Source organism: Penicillium psychrosexuale (genome assembly GCF_028828465.1).
Source record: "Penicillium psychrosexuale strain IBT 29551 chromosome Unknown utg000003l, whole genome shotgun sequence".
NCBI lineage: Eukaryota > Fungi > Ascomycota > Eurotiomycetes > Eurotiales > Aspergillaceae > Penicillium > Penicillium psychrosexuale.
The window spans coordinates 4214124-4240029 of NW_026643188.1; the positions used below are offsets into that span (position 1 = coordinate 4214124).

The window sequence follows — 25906 nt, forward strand, 5'->3', positions numbered from 1 at the left end:
TGATTCGATTGCTGTACCTCAACGAACTATATATCCAAGAATTTCCAAACATACATTCCACATTACTATATTTTTAAAATGACATAAGAAAAAAATGAATGTCCCACGGGTGTTTCCCCCATGGGGTAAATCAAGGCCCGACAACCGCCAGGCTCAAAGAGCGTGGTGCAACATTGACAAGGACCAAAAAACAAATCTGACGGGTATATCACATCATACTCCAAGCCACCAATGTGACTGCACGAGCCATTCAAAAACCAAATGCGTGTCTATAAATCAGACCTTCAAAACGGCACCGCCAAATCGGCAGGCAAAGGACGAGGATGCGTCAGCGTATTGGGACGACTCAGAGGCCGAGGAGCCGAGATAATCCGAGTCAATTTCTTATCTTCCTCTCTCGTCCAGCGCTTAATGCTAGATCTGAAGCTAGTCCTAGGAACAAGAGCGAGAACGCGCTCCGGGTCACCGGCGCCGTACTCGTGTTCTTCGCCGGGGGCGCCGAGGGTTGATGCATCACAGTTCCAGTCGGAGTTGCGCCGGGTTGTATCGCCGCGGGCGGGGCGGCTGGCATTGAAGGTCGATACCATGCCTGGGAAGATACGGGCGACGAGGGGTTTTAGGGTTGGTAAGCAGGCGCATATTATGCCTGTGTTGCATTCTATGGCGGACCAGGAGGCGGCGCCGACGTTGTCGTCTAGTTTGTGGGGTTAGCTTGGTTTTTGGATGATAGGGCTAAGCGTACGATACGTACAGGTGGGATCGGATGATTCGGCGATTTGTTTCAGGCTGACTAGACGGATGATACTGGTGACGCAGACACTAGTTGATGTTATGTTAGTCGTGGGACAAGATGTTTGAAACAGGGTAACTCACAAGCCACCCAGGGCGAACATGATCATTAAAGCGACCTTTTGTTTTCGAGGTAAGTCGACTGCCATTAGAGCCGGGATGGGAATGATCAGGATAGCAATATCGGTTGAGATATGCATACTAGCATTGGAGAACCACAGGTTGGTCTTGTTCAAACAGAAACCTTGTATTGAATCGTCCCAGAATTTGGCCACGGGAATGCAGTTGAGGAATGCACTGATCACCGCCCATGTGCCATAGACGGCGAGGATGGTGATCATGATCCAACATACGACGCGCATGCGGTGCGTGGGGAAGACTCGGAAGTACTGCATCAGAATTGAGGCTTTGGCGCAGAGGACGGCGGCGTTGTAGAAAGGAATGGTGAGCCAGAAAGCCTATTCGGATTGTTGTTAGATGCAGTTGATAGCTAATGACCTGGCTTAGGGCAAGCTCACCTTCATCTGTCTCTCGAAAATATTTGGTGGGATATCTTTGAAATGCACTCCCATGCCACTGACGGCTTCGATAATGTCGAGGCCCATGAAGACATATGAATTCACCTATGCATCTGCATCAGTATCTGGAGTTCTTCGATATCAGCACCAATCAACCAACCCACCAGTGCGATAATGACCATCCAGTCATTTGCTTCCACTCGGTTCATAAGTTTCATACGAGTATACATCCTCATCATCACGAAGCAGGTTGCCAAGACCGTGAACACAACGCTTATAATCAAGCCCTGCTCGCCTCGGGAGGACATAAGTATGCCGTCATTATCTCGCCTGAAGATCGCATCTCGAATGTACAGCAGATTCATTGTCAAGCGATCTTGTGGCTTTAGAAAAACAAAGGAATGGCTACTCCTCAAAGAGAAGATTGCCCGGGGGACAGTCTAACGATCCGATCAATAAGACGATCCTGATCTGATTAACGGTTAAGATAGGGCATAAAGGAGCGGTAAGAGAACAACCTCTCCACCAAGAAGCGAAAAGTCAGAGAGGATATCGCTGTATTATAATCCAAAGCGCATAAAGCTGATGCGCAGCGTCGCCATAAACAACCTTATGCAGCCCCAGAAACCAAACGGCCTAGGAAAAAATCCACTATCCCTTTTTGAGAGAGACACTTAAGGGACATCCATTGTATCCCTCCTCGCTCCTCGGATGTACGGGCAAGTGCTTCTGACGCGAGACAGCATCCCCGTCTGGGAAGCGTGTTTGCAGCAGCATGCAGCGCAAGGGGCGCATACAACGAATCGGGTCCAGCGTTGGCCCCGATGGACTCGATATGTACATCTGTACTCCGTACTAATTAGAACACTATGATATTTCTTTGTTGTTTTTTTCGCTTTTCTCTTCTTTCCCTCTTCTTCCCTCCTTGAACCTGGTGGCTGCAGTTTACACGGGAACAAATTATAGTTTGCAGGGTCTTTTGATATATCAATTTCCCACACCTTATTTTGAGACCACAGAAACATTTACCCCTTCCGTCTCACTGGCTCTGAATGGCAATAATTTCAATTTACTCCTGTCGATCGCCCATAGACAATCCGCTCTACCAATCAGATCGAGACTGCACTACGTATAGGCTATTCTCGCTTTCTAATTTGACGCGCGGCAGACTATACTTCCACGGATTATCATTCGGTTCCAAGTTGCTGGGATGCTGTGTATATATGCTACGTACATATAATAGTTGAAGCAATTCCAAATCACTTTGAAATGACATGATGCAATATTTGCATTCGGTGTTTATTGTAGATAGCTCGGAGGTCATCTCATTTGAGATCCGATCATCTCCGACGGTGACACTGAAGAAGCATGTATAACAATTGACGGCCTGAGACTGCGCTGTCCCGGAGCCAGCTAGCCCTACCTGCCCATGGAATCTCTCACTGCAGTTGGCCTACATGTGGAAAGCTGCTCGGCCTTAGGGACCAATGTGAGCTTAAATTTGTCAGACCTATTGGTTACTGGCTCCTAAATCGTGGTCATGTGCGCCACTCAGCCCCCAGTCCTGAACTGCCAGGCAATCACGAATATGATCGGTAAAAGCCAGGGACTAAAGGAAATCAAGACATTCTTGATTGATCAGAGCACGACCTTTGTATGAATACTCTATACAGGAGCTGATCAACTTTCATCGACTTTTACCCCTCTCGTTCTGCAGCACTATCTCGTTACCTTGGAGATTTGAGGAATGGTTAGAAGAAGGTTTGGTCTGTCTTAATAGTTGACCGAGAAACGAACAACCCACTGTAGACACTGTCTTATTTTGCATGTCAGGGCAATATTAAGCTCATCTTGATGTGTAAGGGGCGCTCCATTTATTGCCACTAAACTACTCCGTATGTAACAGATCTACCCGCAGCTAGAATAGCAGAGTGTTCAATTAAATATTGAATCGAGATGCGGGGGAGAGAGAGTAAATCTCCTATTTGTTGGAACATCCAGCCACCTCATTCGATAATGGCGGAGGTCTTGTAAGGGATAACCATCTACGATTGACGCGGATATCCGCTCCCGAAAAGCTTCGTTTGCTACTAATATCAGGATCTGTTCAGTTCATGCGACCTACTAATTGGATATTGTTAATGTTTCTCATACGAAGACCTTCGGTCTCAGGATGATTTTGTGGCCTTGACTATTCGCGTCCCACAACATCCAAAGCTGCTAACCACGCAATCCAACTCATGGCAATGCGTCGAATTTTGGAAGAATTCAAGAAAAAGTAATTAACAGTTACGCAATGTGGACTTTTTGCCAACGGCGTGTGGCCAAACAAGACCCCTGCCAAGGTGGTGTTGTAAGTTGACGTGTCACATACGACTATTAGGGCTAAGTATTCGTCTGGGCACAGACATCAGTAACTTACCCTCTGCCGCAGCATGGAAGAACATGGCTTTGCATTTCTACTGCCGCAATTTAAATCCTGTAGTGGAACGCTCATATACGCAATACTTCTTGTCAATATGTAGGGCGTTAGGTTCTTGACTTGCGTTGCATGCAGGTTGCCTTGCTTGCCGAGTTGTCATGGCAGCTTGGGACTTGAATCTTGCATTAATATGAAATAAAATCTAGTTTCTAGTCTAATTTGAGGACTTGCAATTGATGCGTAGAACATTGTCGATCTGCTAGGGAGGAGCTAATTGGAGCTATAAAACGGTTACAGAGTACTTTGTCGCAATTTTGAGCAATTTGATACGCCAAGACGGCTCTATACTTACGACCCAGTCAACGATGTCATGGGATAGGGTGCATCTCCTTACCACCTCTTCATCTCTGGTCATTCATCTTACTGCAGCTAGCCGGATTCAAATTAGGATCTGGGCAGCTTGATTGGACTGGATTTCACGTGTGTTGACCGCTATCTCTCGTGGTTCTGAGTCTACAACCCTCTTATACGCAATATTGCGCATTGCTCGAGTAGCTTGGTAGGAATCTGCCAAATTGACACCTAGCCAACTTCTTGCATACCATAAGCCGAAAATCTTCTTCAATTACTGTGGGCTGTGCAAGCTACTTGGCAATATGTTAGCTCCGTGTTCTAGATCAAGCCACTGCTAGTTAAATGCGAGAAGCAATCGTATTTCCTTACAGTCTGCAGCAACTCTCTTTGCCATTGTCTGATTTCTAATTTCTTTTTTCTACAAGGACCTTCCGGATTTTGGTTGGGTCTGCAGGTTGAAACATGCAACGTCCCTATTATAGAGAATATCAAATTTGAGAGACATACCTAATACAATTTAAAGTACTAATCTTAGAACTTATATTGAAGCTGTTTGCATAGAACCCCCGGACATGGTTTCTTTGCTGTACCTTTTATGAAACGACCATGCTGCAAGAGACAAACAAATTGACTTGGCCCTCGAAGATATTTTGTGCTTACTGTTTGGAGATACTATTTACTCGGCCTGGGAGGAAACGGCAACCTATTGGCCTAGTTTCCAACATGTGCTGGTCTCAACATGGCGGTAACTGGGTATGCCCCGACTGAAGAAAGGAAGAACTCCTGCTTCTGCTGAGACCTAGAATGATCTGCTTCTGGATATTGACCTCTGTTATGGCCATAAAATCTCGTCATTGAATCGGAATTGTGTAGGCGCATCTTAAGTCTCGTGGAAAATCGCTTGGCAACATCAGCATTTTGGTCTCCGTTTTGACTGGCCTGCCTTCAACTGAAGATAAAATGTTCGATACAATGATCTGAGTCCCAAATAACTAGAGAATGAATGTATTGTCTAATTGCTTGTTGGAGACGAAAGTGCAGTAGATTTGGATAGGCGATAAGATAGACCGATAAGGACGCACAGGCCATCGTTCACAGAGAAATTTCCTTTCCACAACTCGGCCAATTCTTTCAAGTCGCCAACGACCTCCTCTTTTCTCATTGTCGATCGGTGGAAATAGTCCTAATACACAGGACAAAATGGCAGGCACTACTGCCGAATCCACCAAGGCCGTCCACACAATCGTGCTGGACGCTGGCCCGATTCTCAAGAATACCCCGCCGCTTTCAACCCTCCTTGCCCAGTGCGACGAAATTATCACCACCCCCTCCGTGGTGGCCGAGATCCGCGATCCCGATGCCCGCGCACGTGTCGAGACCCTATACCTGCCTTTCTTGAAGCAGCGATCCCCCACACCCAAGAGCTTCAATATCATCAGCGAATTTGCTCGCAAGACCGGTGACCGTTCTGTCCTGAGTAGAACAGATATTGAGGTCCTCGCCCTTGCGTACGAAATTGAGTGCGAAAAGAATGAAGGAGACTGGCGGTTAAGAAGTGTTCCTGGACAGAAGAGAATCAATGGAAAGCCGCCTGTTAAGGAGGAATCCGAGGAGGCCAAGCCCGAGGATGCGGAGGTAGAAGCCATCACAGATGGAGTGAAGGAGACCACAGTTGCAGACGTCCAGGAAGAGACCCCAAAGGAGGAAGAAACCGCTGCAGCGAACGAGGCTGATGAAGTCGCCGAGATTGCGGCCGTGATCGTCGAAGAAGAAGACGAGCACGAAGATCAGGATGCAGAGGATGATGCTGACGACGGAGAATGGATCACGCCCTCTAACTATAAAAAGCGTCTTGCTGAGGATGAGTCGGGAACATCGACTCTTACTGCTGCGCCCAAGACAATGCAGGTTGCGACTATGACTACTGATTTCGCCGTAAGTACATCCCACACAACATCCGTTTATTGCCCAATTGCTTATTCTGTATAGTGTCAAAACGTTCTCCTGCAAATGAACCTCAACCTTCTGTCTACCACCACCCTCCAGAAGATCCAGCATCTCAGAACCTTCATCAAGCGTTGCCACGCTTGCTTCCTGACCACTAAGGAGATGAACAAGCAGTTCTGTCCTCGCTGTGGCAAGGATACTCTCACTCGTGTCTCATGCACCACCACTGCCAACGGCGCATTCACAATGCACCTGAAGAAGAACATGCAGTGGAACAAGCGCGGCAATGTATACAGCGTTCCCAAGCCAATTGCAGGCAGCTCGAACGGCAAGTGGAAGGGCGGCGGTGGCCAGCGAGGATGGGGTACCGAGCTCGTCCTTGCCGAAGATCAGAAGGAGTATGTCCGCGCCAACCAGGAAGAAGAGCGGCGGCAGCGTCGCGAGCGTGATCTCATGGACCAAGACTACCTGCCCGGTATCTTGACCGGTGAGCGCAACAGGGCTGGTGGCCGTACCAAGGTCGGTGCTGGCCGCAATGTCAACTCGAAGAAGCGCTAAATGTGCTGCGTGTATGATTTTGCATCTTGATTATATGGGCTGGAGTTTTGGGGCATGGAAAGAAAAAGTTCACTTGGTCAATGCCGCTGTCATAGTGGTTGTCGGCCTTTTTATGAGGAATGACCATGTCTTGTGATTTACGGTTGAACATAGAATATATAGCCAATCCATAGGGCTCTTTATGAACATTTTAACAAAATCTTTGTTGATTACCTAGATCAGGTATAATATTCTCTAGAATGTCTAGATGAAGCCTCGGATAGGTTATCCAAGGATAGCAAAACAAGTATGGACATCTCAGCCATCCATTGACCACAAGAAAAACACCATTCGCCAAAACATGGGCTATACCACCCGGTAATTCATTTTCCCCAGTATCGATCAATTTAAGCCTTAACAGGAGTGTCTGGACGATAACATATTAGTTTGCAGTTCTGCGAAGGCGTAATTCTTGAAGAAGACGTACCGGGCTGCTGGGTGAGGAGAAGGTTGTAACGCTTCTTCAGGGTGACACGGTGACTGAGAAAGAGGTTAGTTTCCATGCTTCAATTGTGCGCCATGCAGAACAAATAGCTACTTACCGAGAGTACTTGTCATCGGGGGAGAAGCGAGCGGGGTGGGCAGACTTGGTGACCTCGCCGTTCATGACCTATAATTGCCAAAAAATTAGAATCATTGGCCAAAGTTAAACAGTGGCCCGAGGAGCCAAATGTGCGCTGAAAGGCGGCGGTCTCCTCGGCGCAAAGATTTCCGTACCTTCTTCAAGGTGTAAACACGCTTGCCAGCGGGGTCGAGGGTGTACTGTTCGTCACAAAATTAGTGGCCGATCTCCGAACGGAGCTGAAGATTCGCTCGCTTCGATCGCCTCGAAGTCGCAATGAGACATACCATAAGATGCATTCTGAAGAGAGCAATATTAGCACATGAGCAATGAAGACCACTTGGAACACGAATTATCAACTTACTTGACGGTATTGATGAATTGTCCTGTGTTAGTACTTGCGTCGGCGATAAGTGGAGGAATTTTTTTCTCGACGATGAAGAGCTCGGACCACTCTGCTTAGTCACGGGGTGCTTTTTAAACGGAGCGTTCGACCGCAAAATTTCCTTTTTCTCTCGCACTTGAGCAGAAAAGAGAATAATCTCTCTAGAATTACCTTTGAGCTCTGTTAATGTGCAGAGCCATGGTGATTCTTTACTAATTGGCACTTGATTCAGGTTGTTCATACATACAGAGACTTCTAGGTAAGATGATCCTCAGCTCTTCTACACTCCAGCACATCCTTCACCTTCGGTGATGACACCATTTATTTAGCTCAGGCAGGCGGCACTTTTGATTTCTAGTTGCCTGTCGATGATCCGCTGAATTGACTACAACGGTATCTGAGAAGATATTACCATGACGATTGATTCACTCGAATGTTTCGGCACAGTTCGCTAACCTCGAATTTTGTGTCTAGAACTTTGAATATTTTCTTCCAGTAGCGGTTTCCGGGATGGCCACTCCAGTAACCAGCATGGACAAGCCTGTGGCTATCGAGTCAGGGCCTGCATCAGATGCACGTCCGCCTCGGGCACCTCGACCTCCTAGGCCAAACTTCAGACAGATTCACCAGTTTCCTCTTCCGGTCAATGTACATCATGTTCCTCCTGTAATTCCTCATAACCCTCTTTCTCTTATAAGTGTTGCTCTCTCGTACCTCACATTCCTTATCTCCCCGCCCCGTCAAGAAGTCTACTCGGCCTACTTCGACAAAGCCACCTCCTCTATCCATGTCACGGATGAGAGGTCCATTAATGCCTTATGGCAGATGGGATTCTTCGGCAAGGGTAGTCTCAGTCGAAGTGAACCCAGCTGGCTGGCGCGAGAGAAAAAACGAAGAGGGTTACATAATGGGAAGACCAGCGAGGAAATGACAAGACTGCGACGAACAGAACGTCGTGAACTGAAGCTAGAGCGTGCCCGGATGGAGAAGCTGGCCATTGAGGAAAGACTCAAAGCGGAGGCGGCTGCTAGGGAATCTGCTCCTTCTGAGCCTCTTGACCAAGGTCCCCAATCAACAACCACAGACGATACGACTAATGGCACAGCGGCTGCAACGGAGAAGTTCTCCTTGAAGAAGGCAAAAGAAGTTCGGGCACTGGAGGCACGGCAGGCGCGGGAATTGGCTGCGCAAAATGAGACTCTCGCTGAACAGAACCAACGCGAGACTTCGTCTAACAGCAAATCCGTGCGCTTCTCACCCATCGTACAAAAGAAAGAATTCCTATCCAACTCGCCCTCGTCACTACAGTTGCCTGACTCCGCCGTCGACAGCCTCGATTTAGATGATTTCGCAAATGAGGAGCATCTTCAACTCTCCAACGAAGAGGCGTTCTTCCTTGTCTACTCGCTTGGAGCATTGCAAATCTACGATTCACCCTTGAAATCGGGGGAAGTCCAACCAACCTCGCCAACCACCACCTCTGCCCTCCTCCGACAGTTCTGCCACCACTCCTTCCAACCCGCTCGTGACGGCTCCGCATCCCTCCAACCCGATGATCCCTTCCTGATCTCCTACACCGTCTACCACCACTTCCGGTCCCTCGGGTGGGTTATCCGCTCCGGTGTCAAATTCGGAACCGATTACCTGCTCTACAACCGCGGACCGGTCTTCTCCCACGCCGAGTTTGCAGTCATCGTCATTCCTTCCTACAATCACCCCTACTGGTCCGAGACGGAAGAACTGAAGAACTACACAGCAGAGAAGCAGGCGAGGAGTTGGTGGTGGATGCACTGCGTCAGCCGTGTACAGGCCCAGGTGTTGAAGAGCTTGGTCGTCTGCTATGTCGAAGTTCCTCCGCCAGCTGCTTCGGTTGATGATATTGGGGCGCTGTTTGGTCAATACAAGGTGCGCGAGTTCCTCGTCAAGAGATGGATTCCGAACCGCACTCGTGATTGATTATCTTAGTTTCTTCTTGGGTTTGTCCCGTCGAGGCTGGGGATGTTTAGGGCTTCAGATACCCTCTTTGTAAATATGCTGTATTGTCCATGACTTCACAAATGTATTATGATTGCATAATGACCCATGAAATTGTGTCTCATCCCAGATTATTTCCAAGCCAATTAGTAAACTATGTAGTTCAAATAATCAGAGCACATCGCCGTTGAGAGTGAGTGTCTATGGTACTCTCTCATGGCGCTAGTCCATAAATGGTAATATTACTTCAAGACACGTGATACGCGTTTCGCGTTCTGACGCCTCCATTTGCATTTGCATTTATGTAACGCATTCGAAGTGTCAAGCTGCGTTAAAACAAAATATACGAATACGACTCCCGTATCAAGACGTACTAGACTTCCCTGACCGTATGTCGTCAAAATGGAAACCCAGGACGATAGCATCGACCTTGCAAAGTTGCAACGCGACGCGTTGGGGCTAGTATGTAACGACCCTGCAGCGTCCCTCTCATTGGACTAACTCCGACATCCCCAGGAGCACGATCCGTACCTTTCCAGATCTACACAAAAAGGCAACGAGCCGAATCACACTCTTTGTTACACATCCCACAAAGTCAACGGTGCTTCCTATGGTGACGGAGTGTGCAACGGCCAACAGTTACCTCCGAAAACACCATCCAACCCAGCGAGCCTTGTGCACCAACACCGACCCTCTTTGTATCGACCTCGGCAGCATGAACCACGCACAATGATGTTCAATAAAAGTGGCAATGAAGCGGGCATTGTACCAGGATCGCAACTCGGCAACATGAGCTCTGCTCCCGGGGATACCCAGGTCATCTCTCAGTCAGTGTACGACAAGATTATCAGACAAAATGGGGAGTCCATGCAACAAGATTATACACAAACGGGAGCCGATGGAGCGACATTGAGAACACTGTATGAGGGGGACAGTGGCCATATCGACCTGCTTTCCGAACTGGACACCGTGCACCACGGAACGAACCTTTCCCAAGATGACGATGACAACGACGACGGGAGCAATTCCGACCCGAACGAGTCTTCTCCAATGGCTTATGCACCCAATTTATTCCCCGAATCGCAACGGTTCCTAGCAGAAACACCTGGAACAGTGGTGAGACAAAATGAGACGAAGGGTGGGACAGCAGAGACCCCGAGCATCTCGCGGAATCCACTGGCTAGTGGCATCGAGTCAAGTGGTGGTCTTCTTGGGCTGAGCCAGGTTTTCGGAGCTACCCAGGCCCCGTCGTCTCCCATTGTCCACGGCCTGCAGACGGAGCTTGTATCGGATCGCCCGTCGCCCAATATCCCAATTCAACCCGCTCGTGTTGTCAATGGTATCTCGTCGCCTTTGATGGGCTTGCCGGTTCAGTTCACGAGAGACTCATCCGAACCGAATATGAACTATATATCGATGAAGGAATCGCAGAAAAGGCGCGATAAGACTTTGGGGGAGAGGTTGACTCGGTCGGCCGACAATATCCAGTCGGACCAGAGTGACAAGGAATTCTATAAAGAGTCGAGCTTTATAGAACGTGCACGACGACAGCGAGAGATTGACGAGGAAGCTGCGGCTCAATTCGCCGGGTTGAGTGCTCCTGCCAGATCTACATCCAATCTCTCCGCCAGACTACGGACTCCCTCCGAGCAGCCTGGTGAACAACAAGACCAGGAAATGATAGAAGCTGTTGCCAGCGAGGAAGAAACGGAACAAGAGGAAGATATGCAAGTGCCCAGGTCACAAGAGCCTCCTCAATCTTCAGCCGAAGAAGATAAAGAGAACTACGAGGGGCCTCCTCTGGATACTGCTGCTGCCGCCGCCGCCGCTGCCAGTGCCCACGATCGACTATCTCAGGTACTTGGGTTTGAGCCGATTCTCTCCCCATCTCGCATGCGAGTAGACGAGCAACCCGATGATGGCATAGCTCATGGAGGCTCTGGTAGTCAGCCGAACGGTGCTACGAGTTCTTCCCAGGCTATGGTGAAAGACTCTCAACCATCACCTCAGTCATCGGCAAAACTCATAGAACCCGAAATTACTAGGAAAATTACTCATCGGTCGCCTTCGCGTTCGCATATGAATTCTCCTACTCGAGACCTTCCCTCCTCTCCCTGCTCGCGACCACAATCAAGACATTCGAACAGCAATACTCAGAGAAATGGCTCCGTATCAAATGAATATGCCATCCAACATGTTCAGACTACGACTCTTAACGAGAATATACCAACATACTCTAGCAACCCCTCGGAGCAGCAACATGTAAACTCATCGCATTCCAGGGTGGAAGCGGGAACTTCGGGCAACTCATCATCGATGCCATCCCGTGTGGCTGAGACACCTATGAATCAACGTCTTAAGCATCTCGGTGACATGGCGAGATTGACGAGTATCCCAGAAACAAGTCCCAGTCACTCCCAGTGCAATTCCGAGGCTGGGTCCAATGGCGATGGACTCAATAACGAAGACGACGATCTTCCACCTATGTTGTTCAATGAAGTCCCCAGTATTCGAAATAATCATATCCGCCCAGCCGGGGCAAGGGCACTCTCTTCGCCTCTCAAAAAGCTGTTGTCCAGTCCGGGCGGAGGCCAACGCAGGGCTTTGACAGAAATTGCGGGAGATCTTTCCCCGCAGGTCGGGGCTGGAGGATTTGATATGGGTATTGGAATTTTCACTGCTGAGGATCGAGAATTCAAAGCCCTGATTGATGGATCGCCGACTCGACCGAAGAAAAAACGGCGTGGCAACGATGGCTCGAGTTACATTGCCTCCGACCCTATCATACCTTTCACCCCTCGCACACAGCCCCCAAAATCCGTTGCACCTATTCGAGCAACACAAGAACGACCGGCTCCCATTCCTGAAGTTCCAGATTCGGATGATGTGCCTTTAGTGCAACTCCCCGAAAAAGCCGTACGAAGGCAATCAAAGCCCCCGCGACGAGCCCCTGAGAATGTTTGGGAAATCGAGGGATCGCCTGAGCAGCCCTTCCGCCAGAGATCAAGAATTGGCAAGACTTCTATCTCGATGTCTACGCAAGCGAAGCATGTTTCAGAAAAGAGATCAGTACCCCCACCAAAGGTTGTCGTTCATAGTCGACCACCACCTCCATCGTCAGAGCTCAGTGAGGTTTCATCAACAATTGCCTCGGATGATATAATTGAGTCAGAGGCGTACAGTGTCGATGACTCGCCGACTACGCCTCGACCATCTCACACCTTATCGGAAAACACCGTGGTCGCTCCAAGTCAGGTGCTTTCTGTCTGGATGGGTCAGAAACGCGCATACTATCCAGCGACATGCTTTGGGACACCACTAGGTGTATCACAGGTTAAATACTCTGTGAGGTTTGAGGACAGTCTTCCTATTGAGGTACCGAAGGGTGCCGTTAAGAGATTCGAGCTTCGCGTCGGAGACGCTGTCAAAATCGAGATGGATAATATTCCAAAGGTCACTCATGTCGTTCGGGGATTCGACGACAAGCTTACTAAAGAAGAGTTGGCTAAAGCCGCTGACGATGGCCTCTATCCTATAACCGACATTTACGGTCATACCACTATCATAGTCGGTCCCAAGCAACGCAAAAGTCTGCCAAATGGAGGGATGGGCAACGGCGAGAATGTGATTAAAGTACCTATTTCTCGTGTCTATCTTGATACTATCCTGTGGAATCAACTGAAAGATCGCGCGTTCACATATCGCCCGGCGCCTGTTCAACAAGAGAGCATGGTCCATACCCCATCCGAAAGGTCATCCGCGCCTGCTTCACCCAGTTGTCGCTTGTCCCGCAGCCTTCACCAAGGTAGCGGAATCTTTGCTGGTATGGTGTTTGCCGTATCTTATAAGGAGGATGAAGCATCCAAAAATCGTGTGACCAGGTTGATCGTCGACAATGGCGGCACTGTATTACATGATGGATTTACTGAGTTATTCGAGCCTTCAACAATTGTGTCTGTTGATACTCCCATCAAAGGTGGAGCCAAGGATGCAGGTATCAATAGCAAGGGTCTCCGTCTTACAGCTCTTGCTGAGGAAGTTGGCTTTGCTTGTTTAATTGCCGATACCTATTCTCGGCGAGAAAAATACATGCAAGCACTGGCATTGAACCTCCCATGCCTGTCCGGGCGGTGGGTAGAGGACTGCATCGCCCAAGGTCGCGTCCTTGACTGGGATATCTACCTCCTCCCAGCCGGCGACTCAATGTACCTCAATGGAGCGACAAAATCTAGAGTCATGGCTCCCAACCCTCCATCCACAGCCCGCCTCACCGAAACCATCTTCGCACGAAAAAAGTTGCTAGCAGGGCAATCGGTGCTCGTTGTCATGGGCCGTGGGAAGGTCGAGGAAAAGAGGAAAGCCTACATCTTCCTGACTTACGCCCTAGGGGCTTCCCGAGTTGAGCGTGTTCCTGATCTCGGCACGGCCAGCGCATTAATAGACTCGCAGTCTGATGCCGGTCTGTCGACTAACTGGGACTGGATCTATGTTGACGATGCAGATCAAGCTGCTGCAAAGTCGATGTTGACACCCAAACCGCAGACGCCGAGAATTCACTTGTTCCATGGGAAGAAGCGTAAGAGGTCGATTGCATCGTCCACTCCTACACCCCCTAATGAGCCAAAATGTACCGCGAGGGTTGTCGGTAATGAGTTTGTTTGCCAAAGTTTGATTTTAGGTCGCTTGTTTGAGGAGTGATTCCTTGTCTTAGCTATTGATACCATAGTATATCGTATCTAGTCTTTAATGGATCTATTTAGTCTCACATTTACCTACAAATGTATTCAAAATCAACAGGACAAAACTCATTTGGTATCTCTATTCTCGAAGGAAGCCAATACAACGTTATTTGAGTAATCAGCGAGTCATACCAGGAGTAGTCTCTGTGATGTCAGATAGCCGCTCAGTAGCAGGGATAGGCTCCGGGATACCTGGCTCACGAGAGGTGTCGTGCATGTCTCCAACTGCCGGCTCTTTGCCTTTAAGTGATCGTTGACTCGGCTCTACAGCCAAATCATGCTCGGCTGTAGATATAGGCTCTGGCGCATTTGACGTAGGTGCATCGTGGGTGTTGGATATTTCAGGGTCTCCAGCTGCTTCCTCTGTAGCTAGCTCAGTGGCTGGTTTACTTTCAGTAGCCGGTGTTGTCTCCTGATCCTCTAGCTCACGGGATACACTTTGGGAATCTCCGACGGGTGGTTCCGCTGTCCCAGGTGTCTGCTCTGCGCTTGACTCGACAGCTGCTAACTGATTATCCCCAGACGCCAAGATACCCTGTGATTGCCCGTCGGGTGGTTGCATAGAAGCCTGGGGATCTTGTTCGCCCGACTGCTCGATGTCCTCCGGGGCTGGTCCCGCAGATCCTTCGACACGGAAAAAGTCCCCATTCAAAACCTTGATGAGGACTTCCGCTTCAGGTGGTGGAGGGATCGATCCGCTCAGCAGCTCCTTTGCTCGGATTTCCCGCCCATAAAGCTTTTTGTTTGCATCTGCTCGCTCTCCAAGAACACCACCCTCGACTGTAAGACCGCCGTATAATCCACGGGTCTTGGAGTAAGCGAACACCCCAGTTGCGCCCTTCGTACCCACTACTCCCCCAGCCTCGGCACTGCGACCAATAGGCCCGACAGCCATAGATATATTCCCACCAAGAGTCAAGTTTCCCGCCTGCATGAATGTCTTCACTGCTGCGTCGGTAGTCAGAACGAACACGAAATCGGTCAATTCTGCGCCAAATTGACCACCGGCGCCGACGCCGCCCATTGCCATGGCTGACGGGGCGGACCAACTGCCATCTGGGAGACGTGCGACAATCAGTCCCGAGCCAAAGCGGATTGAGCCCAGGAATCCAAGTCTGAGCGCTGTGAAGACGGCGATTCCCTAGCATAGAGTGAGTCGGGTCTATTTGGGTCGTTTCACGGTAGGATATCTCTTACCTTGGCTCCTACGAATATCTTACGTGGGATTTTTCCATCGATCTTGAGTTTCGGGTTGGTGAAGGATTCGAGAATCGCAGCGGCCTTTTTGCACTCGCCTGTGGAACATGGTCAGCCTAGAGTCAGCCATGTGGGGTAGCAGTAGCACGGAGGATAATACTAGATAGTGAGGCAGGCAACGGGTTGTGCAACGGGTTCTTCATGGCATGTATCTTTTCTCCCGCTTTGTGATGTGCTTTGCAACAAGATGTCTACGTCTACGCAAATTTAAGTGATGTTGTTCTCACAAGGTCGTATATCAGGGGTTGGCGTTTAACTTAAATTGCGCACGGACGTTTCACGAGGTTGGTATACTTCGCGATTGTACGGAGTAACAGGAAGGGACATGGAGGTTCATAGGTTCATCGGATTTCCAAGTAATTCTATGCATAATTTAGAGGTTCACACCTCTATCTGGCAAAATGTTGGCTATGTTACACTGAATTGATTCGGAAGAATGAAACTGCCAAGTGTTTAGGGCCTCGTATGATGAAACATGTAGCGAGATATATCTATTACCATATCCAATGACTCATAGACATAGTCATTGTAGTGGAATCACGAATCCCGATGTTTATGTGCGGCTTGATGAATTACAGATTATGTAGTTTGCCTGGTAGATCATCGAGGGAGGGTTTATGCAAGATATAGTTTCATCTCACGCGTCGAAAGTAGTTAGCTGCAGTGAGAATATAATATTCTCGGAGGGACTATCGCTCTCTCTATGATCTATCTACACATGTAATGTAACATTGAAATTGAGGCGAATCAGAAATAAAGTTCGTCCAGAGCATCCATGGATAAGGCTGACGGGCCGCGGTTATGCTTAATTTTTGAGCCAGCTGCACTTAGGGCTTACCTAGGGAAAGGGGTACCCGGCCAACGGTTTGGGCCGTGCATTTGGCCGGTTAAGCCGGGTCGTAACTACCCCAATACTATTATGAAACCCAAATACAATGTCTCAAGGCTGGAAGATCTTCGGAAATAAGCCTACTCTAGTGCAACAGTTGCAATAGTCCTGCTGAGAGTTGTACATATCGGCTCCATTTCGCTGCAACATACGCATCTTGTCTCAAGTCCCCAGCGGTTGGACCATTATTCCCGATGCTGTTCCAGACCACTCTAGTACTTCTCGTACTTCAGACGACTAGCGTGGCATCTGTGTCCTCGAAACGAGGAGCGATCCCCCTCACCGCTAAAACGTTCGATTATGTGGTCGTTGGTGGCGGTACCGCTGGAAGCGTGATCGCGACGCGATTAGCACAGAACGACTTCGAAGTCGCCTTGATCGAAGCTGGGGGACACTACGAGCTTGAGTCCCTGGCGGAGTTTCCTGCAGCTGATGCGTTGTCGATGGGATCTGATCCTACTTTTAGCTCACCGGAGGATTGGGGCTTTGTGGCAAGAGATCAACCGGGTGCCAATGGGCGGTCGATTCATTTCGCCCGAGGAAAATGTCTTGGGGGATCGTAGGTATCTCTTTCCAAGTCTGACATATCAGATCAAAACTAATTTCTTTGCAGGTCAGCGTTGAATTTCATGGTTTACCAACGGTAAAGCCCCATGGGAACTAAATGCTTAGGCTTGAATAACCGGATCATGCAGTCCGACACGCGAGTCTATGGACGTATGGGCAACTACAGTCAACGACAGCAGTTACGAATTCGACGAAGTACTCCCATTCTATAAGAAGAGCGTTCAGTTCTCGCCCCCAAACACCGACTATAGAGTTCAAAATGCTTCCGCCGACTTCGATGTCGATGCTTACGACTCGGATGGTGGCCCATTGCAGGTGTCGTATGCTAACTTTGCCGAGCCTTTTTCGTCATGGATGAGCCTCGGTATGGAGGCTATCGGCATTGGTCAGGCAAAGGACTTTGTCCAGGGTGATATAATGGGAGCCCAGTATTGCGCATCGACCATCGACCCAGCCAACGAGCTCCGAAGCAGCTCCGAGCAGTCTTTCCTATCCAAGATCACGCCCAAATCACTGACCACCTATACAAATACTCTTGCCAAGAAGGTGGTCTTTGATGAAAATAATAGAGCAACAGGAGTTCAAGTGAAAGGATTGCTGGGCGATCTTGTCGTCATTTCGGCATCGGAGGAGGTTATCATCTCTGCCGGTGCCTTCCAGTCCCCCCAGCTCCTCATGGTGTCTGGCATTGGCCCCGTCGCCCAATTAGAAGAGCATGGAATCGAAGTTATAGCCGATCGACCAGGGGTTGGTCAGAACATGTGGGATCACCCATTCTTTGCTCCCTCCTACCGGGTGCGAGTGACAACATTCACTAAATTTGCTACCGACCTGATGTACGCGGCTAGCCAAATTGCCAAAATGTTACTCGACAAAAAAGGAGTCGTCACAAATCCAATCGCAGATTTCCTGGCCTGGGAGAAGATTCCTCGATTCTTGAGCGAGGAATTCTCCGAGGAAACGAAGAGTAAACTGGCCAATTTTCCATCCGACTGGCCTGAAGCGGAGGTATGAGATATTCCCTCAAATAGAGAGAAGATTGCTAACACAGATTTATAGTACATGTCTGGTGCAGGGTATATGGGCAACGTGTCAAATCTCCTGGCAATCCAGCCAAAAGATGGATACCAGTACGCCTCAATACTCGGTGTTCTGATTACACCCATGTCCCGAGGAAATGTCACTTTGAAGTCCGCAGACACCTCAGATCTGCCAGTGATTAATCCCAATTGGCTCGATGATGAGGCTGATCAGGAAGTTGCAATTGCCATGTTCAAGCGAATACGCCAGGCTTTCCAGAGTGAAGCTATGCAGCCCGTGGTCATTGGCGAGGAGTACAACCCTGGGCCCCAGGTCCATTCTGATGATCAGGTCCTCGAGTTTATCAAGAATAATGTGATGACCCTGTGGCATCCGAGTTGTACTTGCAAGATGGGAACATCCGATGATGATATGGCCGTGGTTGACTCCCAGGCTCGGGTTTATGGAGTGGATGGACTGCGCGTAGTTGACGCTAGCATATTTCCTTTCCTCCCTCCTGGTCATCCTCAGTCGACGGTTTGTAGGTTTCTCTCGGTATTGCTTTGATTTACCAAGTGCTAACCCGCGTCACAGACATGCTTGCCGAGAAGATCGCGGCGGAAATTATTCGGGATTCCTAAGCGCCTTAATTTAGACTCAGAGGTGAACACGAAAATTATACGATGACTTGCGACGTTCGTTGTAAATTGACATGTAGATAATAAATAAGCTTGTTGTTTGGTCTTGTTGGGTTGTGCTAACGCCAACTCTGGAAGCGATGCCATGAAACATGGGCTCGAAGATGGCAATTGTGTGTCCGTATCTTTAAAAGAGAAGAAGAAATAAGGAATTGGGAAAGTTGATGGGTAAATGCTCTTCCTATAATACAATAAACACCAGATACAAATCCTCATATCGCTACAGAAACCCATAAGTTATTGGAACAAGACATCATGCACACGGAAAATGCCCTCATTTCTTGGCTGTCTTCTTCTTGCCCTTCAAACTCTTCAGCTGAGCAGCCCGTTCGGCTCTCTGCTGACGCTTCCTCCACGCCAACCAACGGTTACCACGATCATGCGCCATAGCAGTGATACCAGCCTTCTCAGCGGCCCGACCAATTTCCCAATTAGCCTCACGGTACATGTAACCGGGGCGGAGCTGGGGGCCAGACTCGGCCTGGACAGCCTCGACATCCGTCACACGGACACCGCTCTCATCAACAGAAGCAACGAGATCAGACTGAGCCACGACACGTTCCGTTATCGGCACAGGTGCCATGTTCAGCTTGCGTCGGCTGGGCGCATTGCGAGGGTGCGGGAGCTGCTCATCCTTGTCAAAAACGACTCCGATATACCGGCGCTTCGAGTGCTTGAGCGGGTCGAGGTAGTAGCGCACGTAGCCGGACTGTGTTGCGTAGATCGTGTGGTCCCGTCCCATTCCGCAGTTCTCACCGGGAAACCATAGCGAGCCACGCTGCCGGAAAATGATGCATCCCGTTACCACGTACTCGCCGCCCGAACGCTTCGCTCCGAGACGCTTACCGGCCGGATCACGGGAGTGTTGATTGGCCGTTCCTTGGGAGGCGTGTGAGGCGTAACGCACTTGTGTGAATGGGAGGAGTGCGCGGGAGAGGGAGGGTGTTGGTGTGGTTTTCGGGAATGTGGATGTTGCGGAGAGAGTGCGCAGGAGGGATTGCGATTGCGAGAGCGTCGGTGTCGACCGGATTGTCGGGGTAAAGGCTCGCTCCAGTGCCCGCAGGGGCGCTAGCACTCGCGGCTTGAACATGGTGGGTAATTGGATTGTTTGGAGGTGTAGATCGTGAAGCTCCAAAGGGGAAGTTTTTCGTTCGGAGATCAGGCTTGGCGTCACGTGTGTACCCGTAAAACTGGCTTCATCTATACACCATTCGAACTCGTTCTTTTTTCTGTACAAATACCCGTTCATTCTGCTATTACTGTCGCTGTGGTTTTTGAAATATGTTGCAGAGCTGGCGCCAAGCCCTTTGGGCTCTTCTCCTTCTTGTCTCTGTCGCCCAGGCCCAATTCAACTTCTTCGACCAGATGTTCGGAGGCGGCGAGCAGCAACAGCGTCAACAACAGCGGTCGCAGAACGCTCCCAGTGACAGTGATCGGTACCAGCAGATGTGGAATGGAGGTAAGAATCAAATATCTGATTGTCAAGAACATGCTGTCGAAAGTGTACTTGCCCTCGTGACCACATAACTGACTCTTTCCTTACAGCACAATGCGACCACTACCTCTGCCCCGGAACTCTTGCTTGTGTCCACTTCCCACATCACTGCCCATGCCCTCACCCTGGTGTCGAGGAGAAGGTCGAACTTGGAGAAGGAAGTGCTATTTGTGTGTCGAAGGGAGGGTTCAAGGCGGGCGAAGCTGCGCGGAAAATTGAATTGGCTCGCAAGGGTCTTTTGTGAAAATTCGGTCTATTATCTTTATTTTATCATGTGAACCATGTGCAGCTACCGATGGGTTGTGAGTTCAAGTCATACAGTTTGGTGCCGCTGGACGGATTAGTTCGATAGGATTGCCATGAATCTTTTTGGATATGCCCAGACGTGCTCAAAATTGGAAAGCCGATGTTGTATATGCAAAAGAATGCCTACATTCTCATACATAACCTGATAATTCTACCTAACACATGTCAACGAGTCTACTATGTATATGTAGACAAGGCCACTTCAGATGCGATTTCTCACGCCTGGCCAAGCACTACTCGGTAATACTCATAAGTAGCAGAGCATGGAGTAATAAATTAACCAGAAGACTAGCTGAATATCTTGAAAATGGAACGCTGTGATCTAAATGAGTGTACGTATAAAGTAGAACCGTTATAAACGATCTGCCGTTGCTATCTCCGATTATCTCCGCAGTGACCTTCCGTCATCGGTTTTTCAGCCTCTCGGCGATGGAGTTACTTACAACTTTCATCCCATCGACCTTTTGCCTCAATCTTTGTCTCTAGGATAATCTGGTCTTTCTCGATTAATATGTGGGGTTTAAGGCTCCGACTCCTGCCAAAACAGTGGACACCAGCTCGAACTCGAGCTCTTTCGAGCTTCAGAAGTCATGGATCTCCGCGTGGTCCTCGCAATAGCATAAGAAGACCGAATCTCATACAGACTTCGAGGAAAGCCGAACCCTCACATAAGCATGAACCTGCTACTTCTGAGTCCCAAAGTGACACAAGTCCCAATTATGACCCATCGCAAAACACTCTACTTTCTCCCGTTTACGTGCCTGAAGATCCCACGGGTGTACTTAAAGAAAACCACCCGGCAGTTTCCATACTGGCGAACTCAGGAATAGTCGTACAACGAGAATTAGAGATGATGAATGTTCTGATGTAAGTGCGCAAGTGCTCATATGCGAGAAACATGTGTACTGACTCCTTCAGTGGATTTGAACAAGCGAATAAATATGTCATCATGGATGCGCAGGGAAATCACATTGGATATATGGCAGAACAGGACAAGGGATTGGTAAATACACTGGCACGGCAATGGTTCCGCACCCATCGAAGTTTTGTGACACATGTATTTGACCGACAACAAAATGAAGTTCTTCGAGTAAGTTCATGGAATGGCCGTCTTATAGCACTTGACTGACTTCGCAGTTCAATCGCCCGTTCTCTTGGATCAACTCCTATATTCATGTCTATAACCCTCTTGATCAAACGCCAAATGCTTACTCGGAGTCCACCTCTCTTCAAGGCACAGCACCCGGTGCTCTCATTCAACCTGGCAACTTATCGAGTGCAAGGATATCCCCACTTGATCTCGGTCAAATGCGAGTTATCGGCGAAGCCCAGCAGCAGTGGGCACCTTTACGGCGAAAGTACAATCTTTTCACTCATCAGCAGTCCCCAAACTCGGAAACAGACATGGGAACCCGTAATTTCTCGCTATCTGATTCTGGCTTATCACGAGCACAGCAGATGCAACTGATGCAAACACCCGACCAACAGCAGGGTCAATTCAACCAATTTGCCTACGTTGATGAGCCCTTTCTATCATGGGATTTCTCCCTCAAATCAGCAGAGGATCAGTTAATTGGATCTGTCAATCGGAATTTTGCGGGCTTTGCTCGCGAAATCTTTACAGATACCGGTGTCTACGCAATGCGAATGGATTCCGCAGCCCTCGGCACAGAAACCTCCCACAGCAAAAAAGCTTTGGGCATGACCCTCGATCAACGTGCTGTTATGTTAGCTACAGCTGTAAGCATTGATTTCGATTACTTCAGCCGCCACCAACGTGGCCTTGGTATATTTGACTTCCCGCCGTATGGGTTCAATATGGGCGGCCAGGCTCCCGCTGAAGGTGCAGCTGCAGAAGGCGCTGCTGCCGGTGAAGCAGGGGCCGTTGGTGGAGTCGCCCCAGGGACTCTTGAGCGAGCCAGAACCGCCGGTGATGTGCCGAATGGTATGGTTTCAGGTGCTACCACCGCAGGTGCAATGGCTGGGTATGAAGCGATGCAGAGGGCCAACACAAGCGATCCAAATGCCTCAGCATCAGAGCCGGTGGACCCGGCCTCACAAGGCTTCGAGGATCAACCTCAAGATCCTTGGGGTAAGGATAGTCCTTGGGGTGAGGATGATACTTGGGGTGATGATGGTTTCTGGGGTGATGATGGTTCTTGGGGTGACGGAGGAGGTGAATGATGGGATTGTTTTGACCGGTGATGAGGGCCAGTTTTTGTACTATAATATTCACTATTAGATGCAGTAGTTGTTCTTTAACTAGAATTTTGCCGTTCACCTGGGCATTTTCCCGTCACCCTAAGAAATAGGTTCCCATGGCATTGCCATGCCTTGTCCACCGCCCCGGAATTATTCCATCCCCACTCTTTCATTCCACCCAAGTCCCCCCCGCAGACACCTCACCACCTAAGTATTTCGAATTGCAGTTTTAATTTCAATCAATTAAGTAGCAAAGATGGCGTCCTCCGTCGCCCAGAAGCGCCTTTTCCACGAATACAAGAACCTCTCCACCAACCCACCAGAGGGTATCACTGCAGGCCCCGTCTCCGAGGATGACATGTTCCATTGGGAAGCCCTGATCCAGGGCCCCGAGGAAAACCCCCTTCGAGGGCGGCGTTTTCGCAGCGGAGCTGAAGTTCCCCAGAGACTACCCCCTGAGCCCGCCGACTATGAAGTTCATTGGAGGTGGTGTGTGGCACCCGAACGGTACGTAACCGAGACAACCCAGGCGCCTGGCTACTTGCTTGCTGGCAAACATCTTACTATGAATTTGAATTACAGTCTACCCTAACGGAACCGTCTGCATCTCTATCCTTCATCCCCCCGGCGATGACCCAAACCACTACGAACACGCATCGGAGCGCTGGTCGCCCATCCAGAGCGTGGAGAAGATCCTCATCTCCGTTATGAGCATGCTTGCCGAGCCCAATGACGAGAGCCCGGCCAACGTTGAGGCTGCTAAGATGTGGCGCGAGCGGAGACCTGAGTACGAGCAGAAGGTCAGGGACGAGGTGAAGAAGGGTCTGGGTCTGTGAGCCGGCCTAGATTGCGGATCAATGCCTCGGTTTTCTCGATGCTGCGCAAGTGGATATTTGCCAACATGGTCTGCTTGTGCTGCGGGGGAGTCAAGATTTGATGACTGGCGTTCAAGGGTTCCTCTTTTCTTCTTTGCATGGCTTGGATATGCGATGGCTTTTCGGTCTGTACAGTGCATTCTTATCCTCGCATTATGATAGCGGATGAAATACATGCAGTTATTTCGATTCACTGTTCTCTTCTCTTGCAACCACTTGCTAAATCTGGCATCTGCTTTTCTACTAATGTATTTGAGCTACATGGCAAGTACTATGGTATATCGTCCCGGTCTTTATTTTATGTGGTCTACACATCTATACCTTCCTAGATATACAGATCGTACAGCATCTTACTCCTGCCGAAACATCCTCCGATTAATCCATCCCTCCAACCCCCCTTGGCACCCATACAAGATCTCGATCTCCGCCTTCAGATTCAAAATCAGCATCCGCTGCAATTCGGCACGCCACTCTGGCTCTGGTCCATCGCTCGCCCAGACAGGACTGTTCCGAAGCATGGCCATAATCTTCTTGCGGTCTCGCGTCGTCAGCGAGAGAAGAGCCGTGTCACCCAGTACCTCGGGAACTGCTATGATATCTGACACTCGAAGACCCAGCCACTGCAGCCTCGGTATACTAAGCCGAGCATTTTGGTGTAAGTGTGCTGCCGATCCGTACTTGTACGTCGACATGATGGCCATGCCATGGGGGTCACCATCGGTGAGGGCATAGAAACGGGGCGGACGTCTGCTCGGGTTGGAGACGGAGTCGGACATTGCGCGCAGGAATGTTCGCGTCATGAAATCGGGGTATCCTTTTCCCTGTTCGAGTACGTTGAACTCAGTTGCTCGTTTGGCGACAGAACATGCCGAAGCAGAGACGCAGCTTACCGTGACCATAATTCCTTCTCCGGCTAGTGCTCTGGTGTGGTAACTTATTCGCGCGAGTCGGTGGAAGACTGCCTGTGGACAGGGGCTCAGCGTACTGATGCTGCATGGGTGGTCTTTCCATGCCTCATACCTCTTTTTCGATGACCAGTACCCAGCGGACCCGTGAAATATCAATCTCGTCTCCGTCCTCGACGCGAGGAATCAAACTGTCCTCGGTGACAGACTGCGCATCGATCAAAATGTGGGAGCCACGGATCAACCGAAAATCTCCCGTCACTAGTCCTTTTGCTGCTGCTTCCTGGAGAGTAATGCACGAGGTCAACAGGCTGGCCTCGCAGTGCTATTCCACCAAAGGATTCAGCAGGACTAACCACATTCAATGCCGTTCTGTTCACTCCGATGGTATACGCCAGGTCATCGACAATGCGGTCCACGGTACATTGCATGCGGAAGAATTCCGGGTCGATGTAGTATATGTCTCTGTTGGTTGTATGGACGTGCTCAGCATACCTTCCAGACCGGGGTCTGGACATCACCAGCTCACCTCTTGGAGATTAGCTGGCCCGTTCGAATAGCTTGGTCCAATATAGCTAGGATTCGAAGGATGACGGCTATCAGAAGACGCAGACTTGGTCAGTTCATCATCTAGGAATGATACCCAGGTTGTGTTCAGATCATGGTAGGAAAGATCTTACTGAATTTCCAGGCCTCATATGCCGTCTTTCCTGGCCAAGAGTATTTCCTGTATGTTTCGACTCTAGGACTCGCTTCCAATGCCCCGTTGATGGGGTTGATGATGCAAGCAATTGGGCTGGCTCTGCGCTTGAGGGTGATGGAGATGCTTGCCTCTGCCGGGGACTGTGAGAGTCCGTGGATGAGGGCTGCGAGGGTGTTGTCGATCAATTCTTGGACTGAGGGATCTCGACCATCGTCTATTTCCAAAGTGTGAATGGTTGATGGCTCAACCATTGCCATTGGGGTGGATTGGGCAAGGCGAGGATGTTCTGGGGGGCGAGGATGTTCTGGGGTTGAAGGATAAATGTATCTACCCGTGCACCGCCTGAGTGCTTACATGACACTTTCCATAGCATATCTAGATGAATCTTTCATTTGAACGGTGCGTTTTATATAAAAAGGAATTCGGTTCATTGCTAGTAAAAAGAAGCCTTTAACTTGCTATGACTTGATCAATAGAGGTTAGAAATTGGTTACTTCATGTCGAAGATTCCAATCTTCTTCTTCTCGTCGTATTTAGAATTTATTGCCTTGAGCATCTGTACGCCGAATAGTTTCTTTTGGTTTGCATATCTTTTCGTTGAGGTCTGAGGTTCTTGAAGTTGTATAGACTTCGGGATGCCAGGCCACGCCACCACCACCACCATAGGCTCCTATCTCTTGATCAGAACATCTTTGGCACCCT

General features: G+C 49.5%; 12 protein-coding genes across 12 annotated transcripts; 7 read left to right on the top strand and 5 right to left on the bottom strand.

Annotated features, from left to right (window-relative positions):
• Positions 1-284: 284 nt before the first annotated feature.
• Positions 285-1672, bottom strand: N7518_005443 (uncharacterized protein; the record flags this gene model as incomplete). Its single annotated transcript, XM_057186370.1, has 5 exons — positions 285-694; positions 752-819; positions 874-1247; positions 1308-1412; positions 1472-1672. 5 exons carry the CDS (start codon positions 1670-1672, stop codon positions 285-287), a joined length of 1158 nt encoding a protein of 385 aa, XP_057043140.1.
• A 3611-nt stretch (positions 1673-5283) lies between these two features.
• N7518_005444 (rRNA-binding endoribonuclease) lies at positions 5284-6588 on the top strand (the record flags this gene model as incomplete). Its single annotated transcript, XM_057186371.1, has 2 exons — positions 5284-6018; positions 6073-6588. The coding sequence occupies 2 exons, from the start codon at positions 5284-5286 to the stop codon at positions 6586-6588; spliced, it is 1251 nt and encodes a 416-aa protein (XP_057043141.1).
• A 355-nt stretch (positions 6589-6943) lies between these two features.
• On the bottom strand, positions 6944-7488 carry N7518_005445 (H/ACA ribonucleoprotein complex subunit NOP10; the record flags this gene model as incomplete). The annotated part of the gene is made up of 5 exons (XM_057186372.1): positions 6944-6994; positions 7055-7107; positions 7170-7237; positions 7345-7389; positions 7477-7488. 5 exons carry the CDS (start codon positions 7486-7488, stop codon positions 6975-6977), a joined length of 198 nt encoding a protein of 65 aa, XP_057043142.1. The 3' UTR covers positions 6944-6974.
• Positions 7489-8084: 596 nt separating this feature from the next.
• On the top strand, positions 8085-9530 carry sen2 (tRNA splicing endonuclease subunit SEN2; the record flags this gene model as incomplete). The annotated part of the gene is made up of 1 exon (XM_057186373.1): positions 8085-9530. One exon carries the CDS (start codon positions 8085-8087, stop codon positions 9528-9530), a length of 1446 nt encoding a protein of 481 aa, XP_057043143.1.
• Positions 9531-9950: 420 nt separating this feature from the next.
• Positions 9951-14246, top strand: N7518_005447 (chromatin-binding protein RAD9; the record flags this gene model as incomplete). The annotated part of the gene is made up of 2 exons (XM_057186374.1): positions 9951-10010; positions 10065-14246. 2 exons carry the CDS (start codon positions 9951-9953, stop codon positions 14244-14246), a joined length of 4242 nt encoding a protein of 1413 aa, XP_057043144.1.
• A 159-nt stretch (positions 14247-14405) lies between these two features.
• On the bottom strand, positions 14406-15687 carry N7518_005448 (lipid-binding SYLF domain-containing protein; the record flags this gene model as incomplete). The annotated part of the gene is made up of 3 exons (XM_057186375.1): positions 14406-15428; positions 15485-15582; positions 15645-15687. The coding sequence occupies 3 exons, from the start codon at positions 15685-15687 to the stop codon at positions 14406-14408; spliced, it is 1164 nt and encodes a 387-aa protein (XP_057043145.1).
• Positions 15688-16627: 940 nt separating this feature from the next.
• On the top strand, positions 16628-18661 carry N7518_005449 (GMC family oxidoreductase; the record flags this gene model as incomplete). The annotated part of the gene is made up of 5 exons (XM_057186376.1): positions 16628-16992; positions 17047-17076; positions 17129-18008; positions 18060-18561; positions 18615-18661. The coding sequence occupies 5 exons, from the start codon at positions 16628-16630 to the stop codon at positions 18659-18661; spliced, it is 1824 nt and encodes a 607-aa protein (XP_057043146.1).
• Positions 18662-18992: 331 nt separating this feature from the next.
• N7518_005450 (mitochondrial 54S ribosomal protein bL27m) lies at positions 18993-19808 on the bottom strand (the record flags this gene model as incomplete). The annotated part of the gene is made up of 1 exon (XM_057186377.1): positions 18993-19808. One exon carries the CDS (start codon positions 19806-19808, stop codon positions 18993-18995), a length of 816 nt encoding a protein of 271 aa, XP_057043147.1.
• Positions 19809-19999: 191 nt separating this feature from the next.
• On the top strand, positions 20000-20457 carry lcl2 (the record flags this gene model as incomplete). Its single annotated transcript, XM_057186378.1, has 2 exons — positions 20000-20177; positions 20264-20457. 2 exons carry the CDS (start codon positions 20000-20002, stop codon positions 20455-20457), a joined length of 372 nt encoding a protein of 123 aa, XP_057043148.1.
• Positions 20458-21030: 573 nt separating this feature from the next.
• Positions 21031-22703, top strand: N7518_005452 (scramblase family protein; the record flags this gene model as incomplete). Its single annotated transcript, XM_057186379.1, has 3 exons — positions 21031-21386; positions 21438-21609; positions 21657-22703. The coding sequence occupies 3 exons, from the start codon at positions 21031-21033 to the stop codon at positions 22701-22703; spliced, it is 1575 nt and encodes a 524-aa protein (XP_057043149.1).
• Positions 22704-22977: 274 nt separating this feature from the next.
• Positions 22978-23557, top strand: N7518_005453 (E2 ubiquitin-conjugating protein UBC7; the record flags this gene model as incomplete). Its single annotated transcript, XM_057186380.1, has 2 exons — positions 22978-23212; positions 23304-23557. 2 exons carry the CDS (start codon positions 22978-22980, stop codon positions 23555-23557), a joined length of 489 nt encoding a protein of 162 aa, XP_057043150.1.
• Positions 23558-23946: 389 nt separating this feature from the next.
• On the bottom strand, positions 23947-25461 carry N7518_005454 (uncharacterized protein; the record flags this gene model as incomplete). The annotated part of the gene is made up of 6 exons (XM_057186381.1): positions 23947-24417; positions 24487-24558; positions 24617-24784; positions 24858-24966; positions 25031-25097; positions 25182-25461. The coding sequence occupies 6 exons, from the start codon at positions 25459-25461 to the stop codon at positions 23947-23949; spliced, it is 1167 nt and encodes a 388-aa protein (XP_057043151.1).
• Positions 25462-25906: the final 445 nt, after the last annotated feature.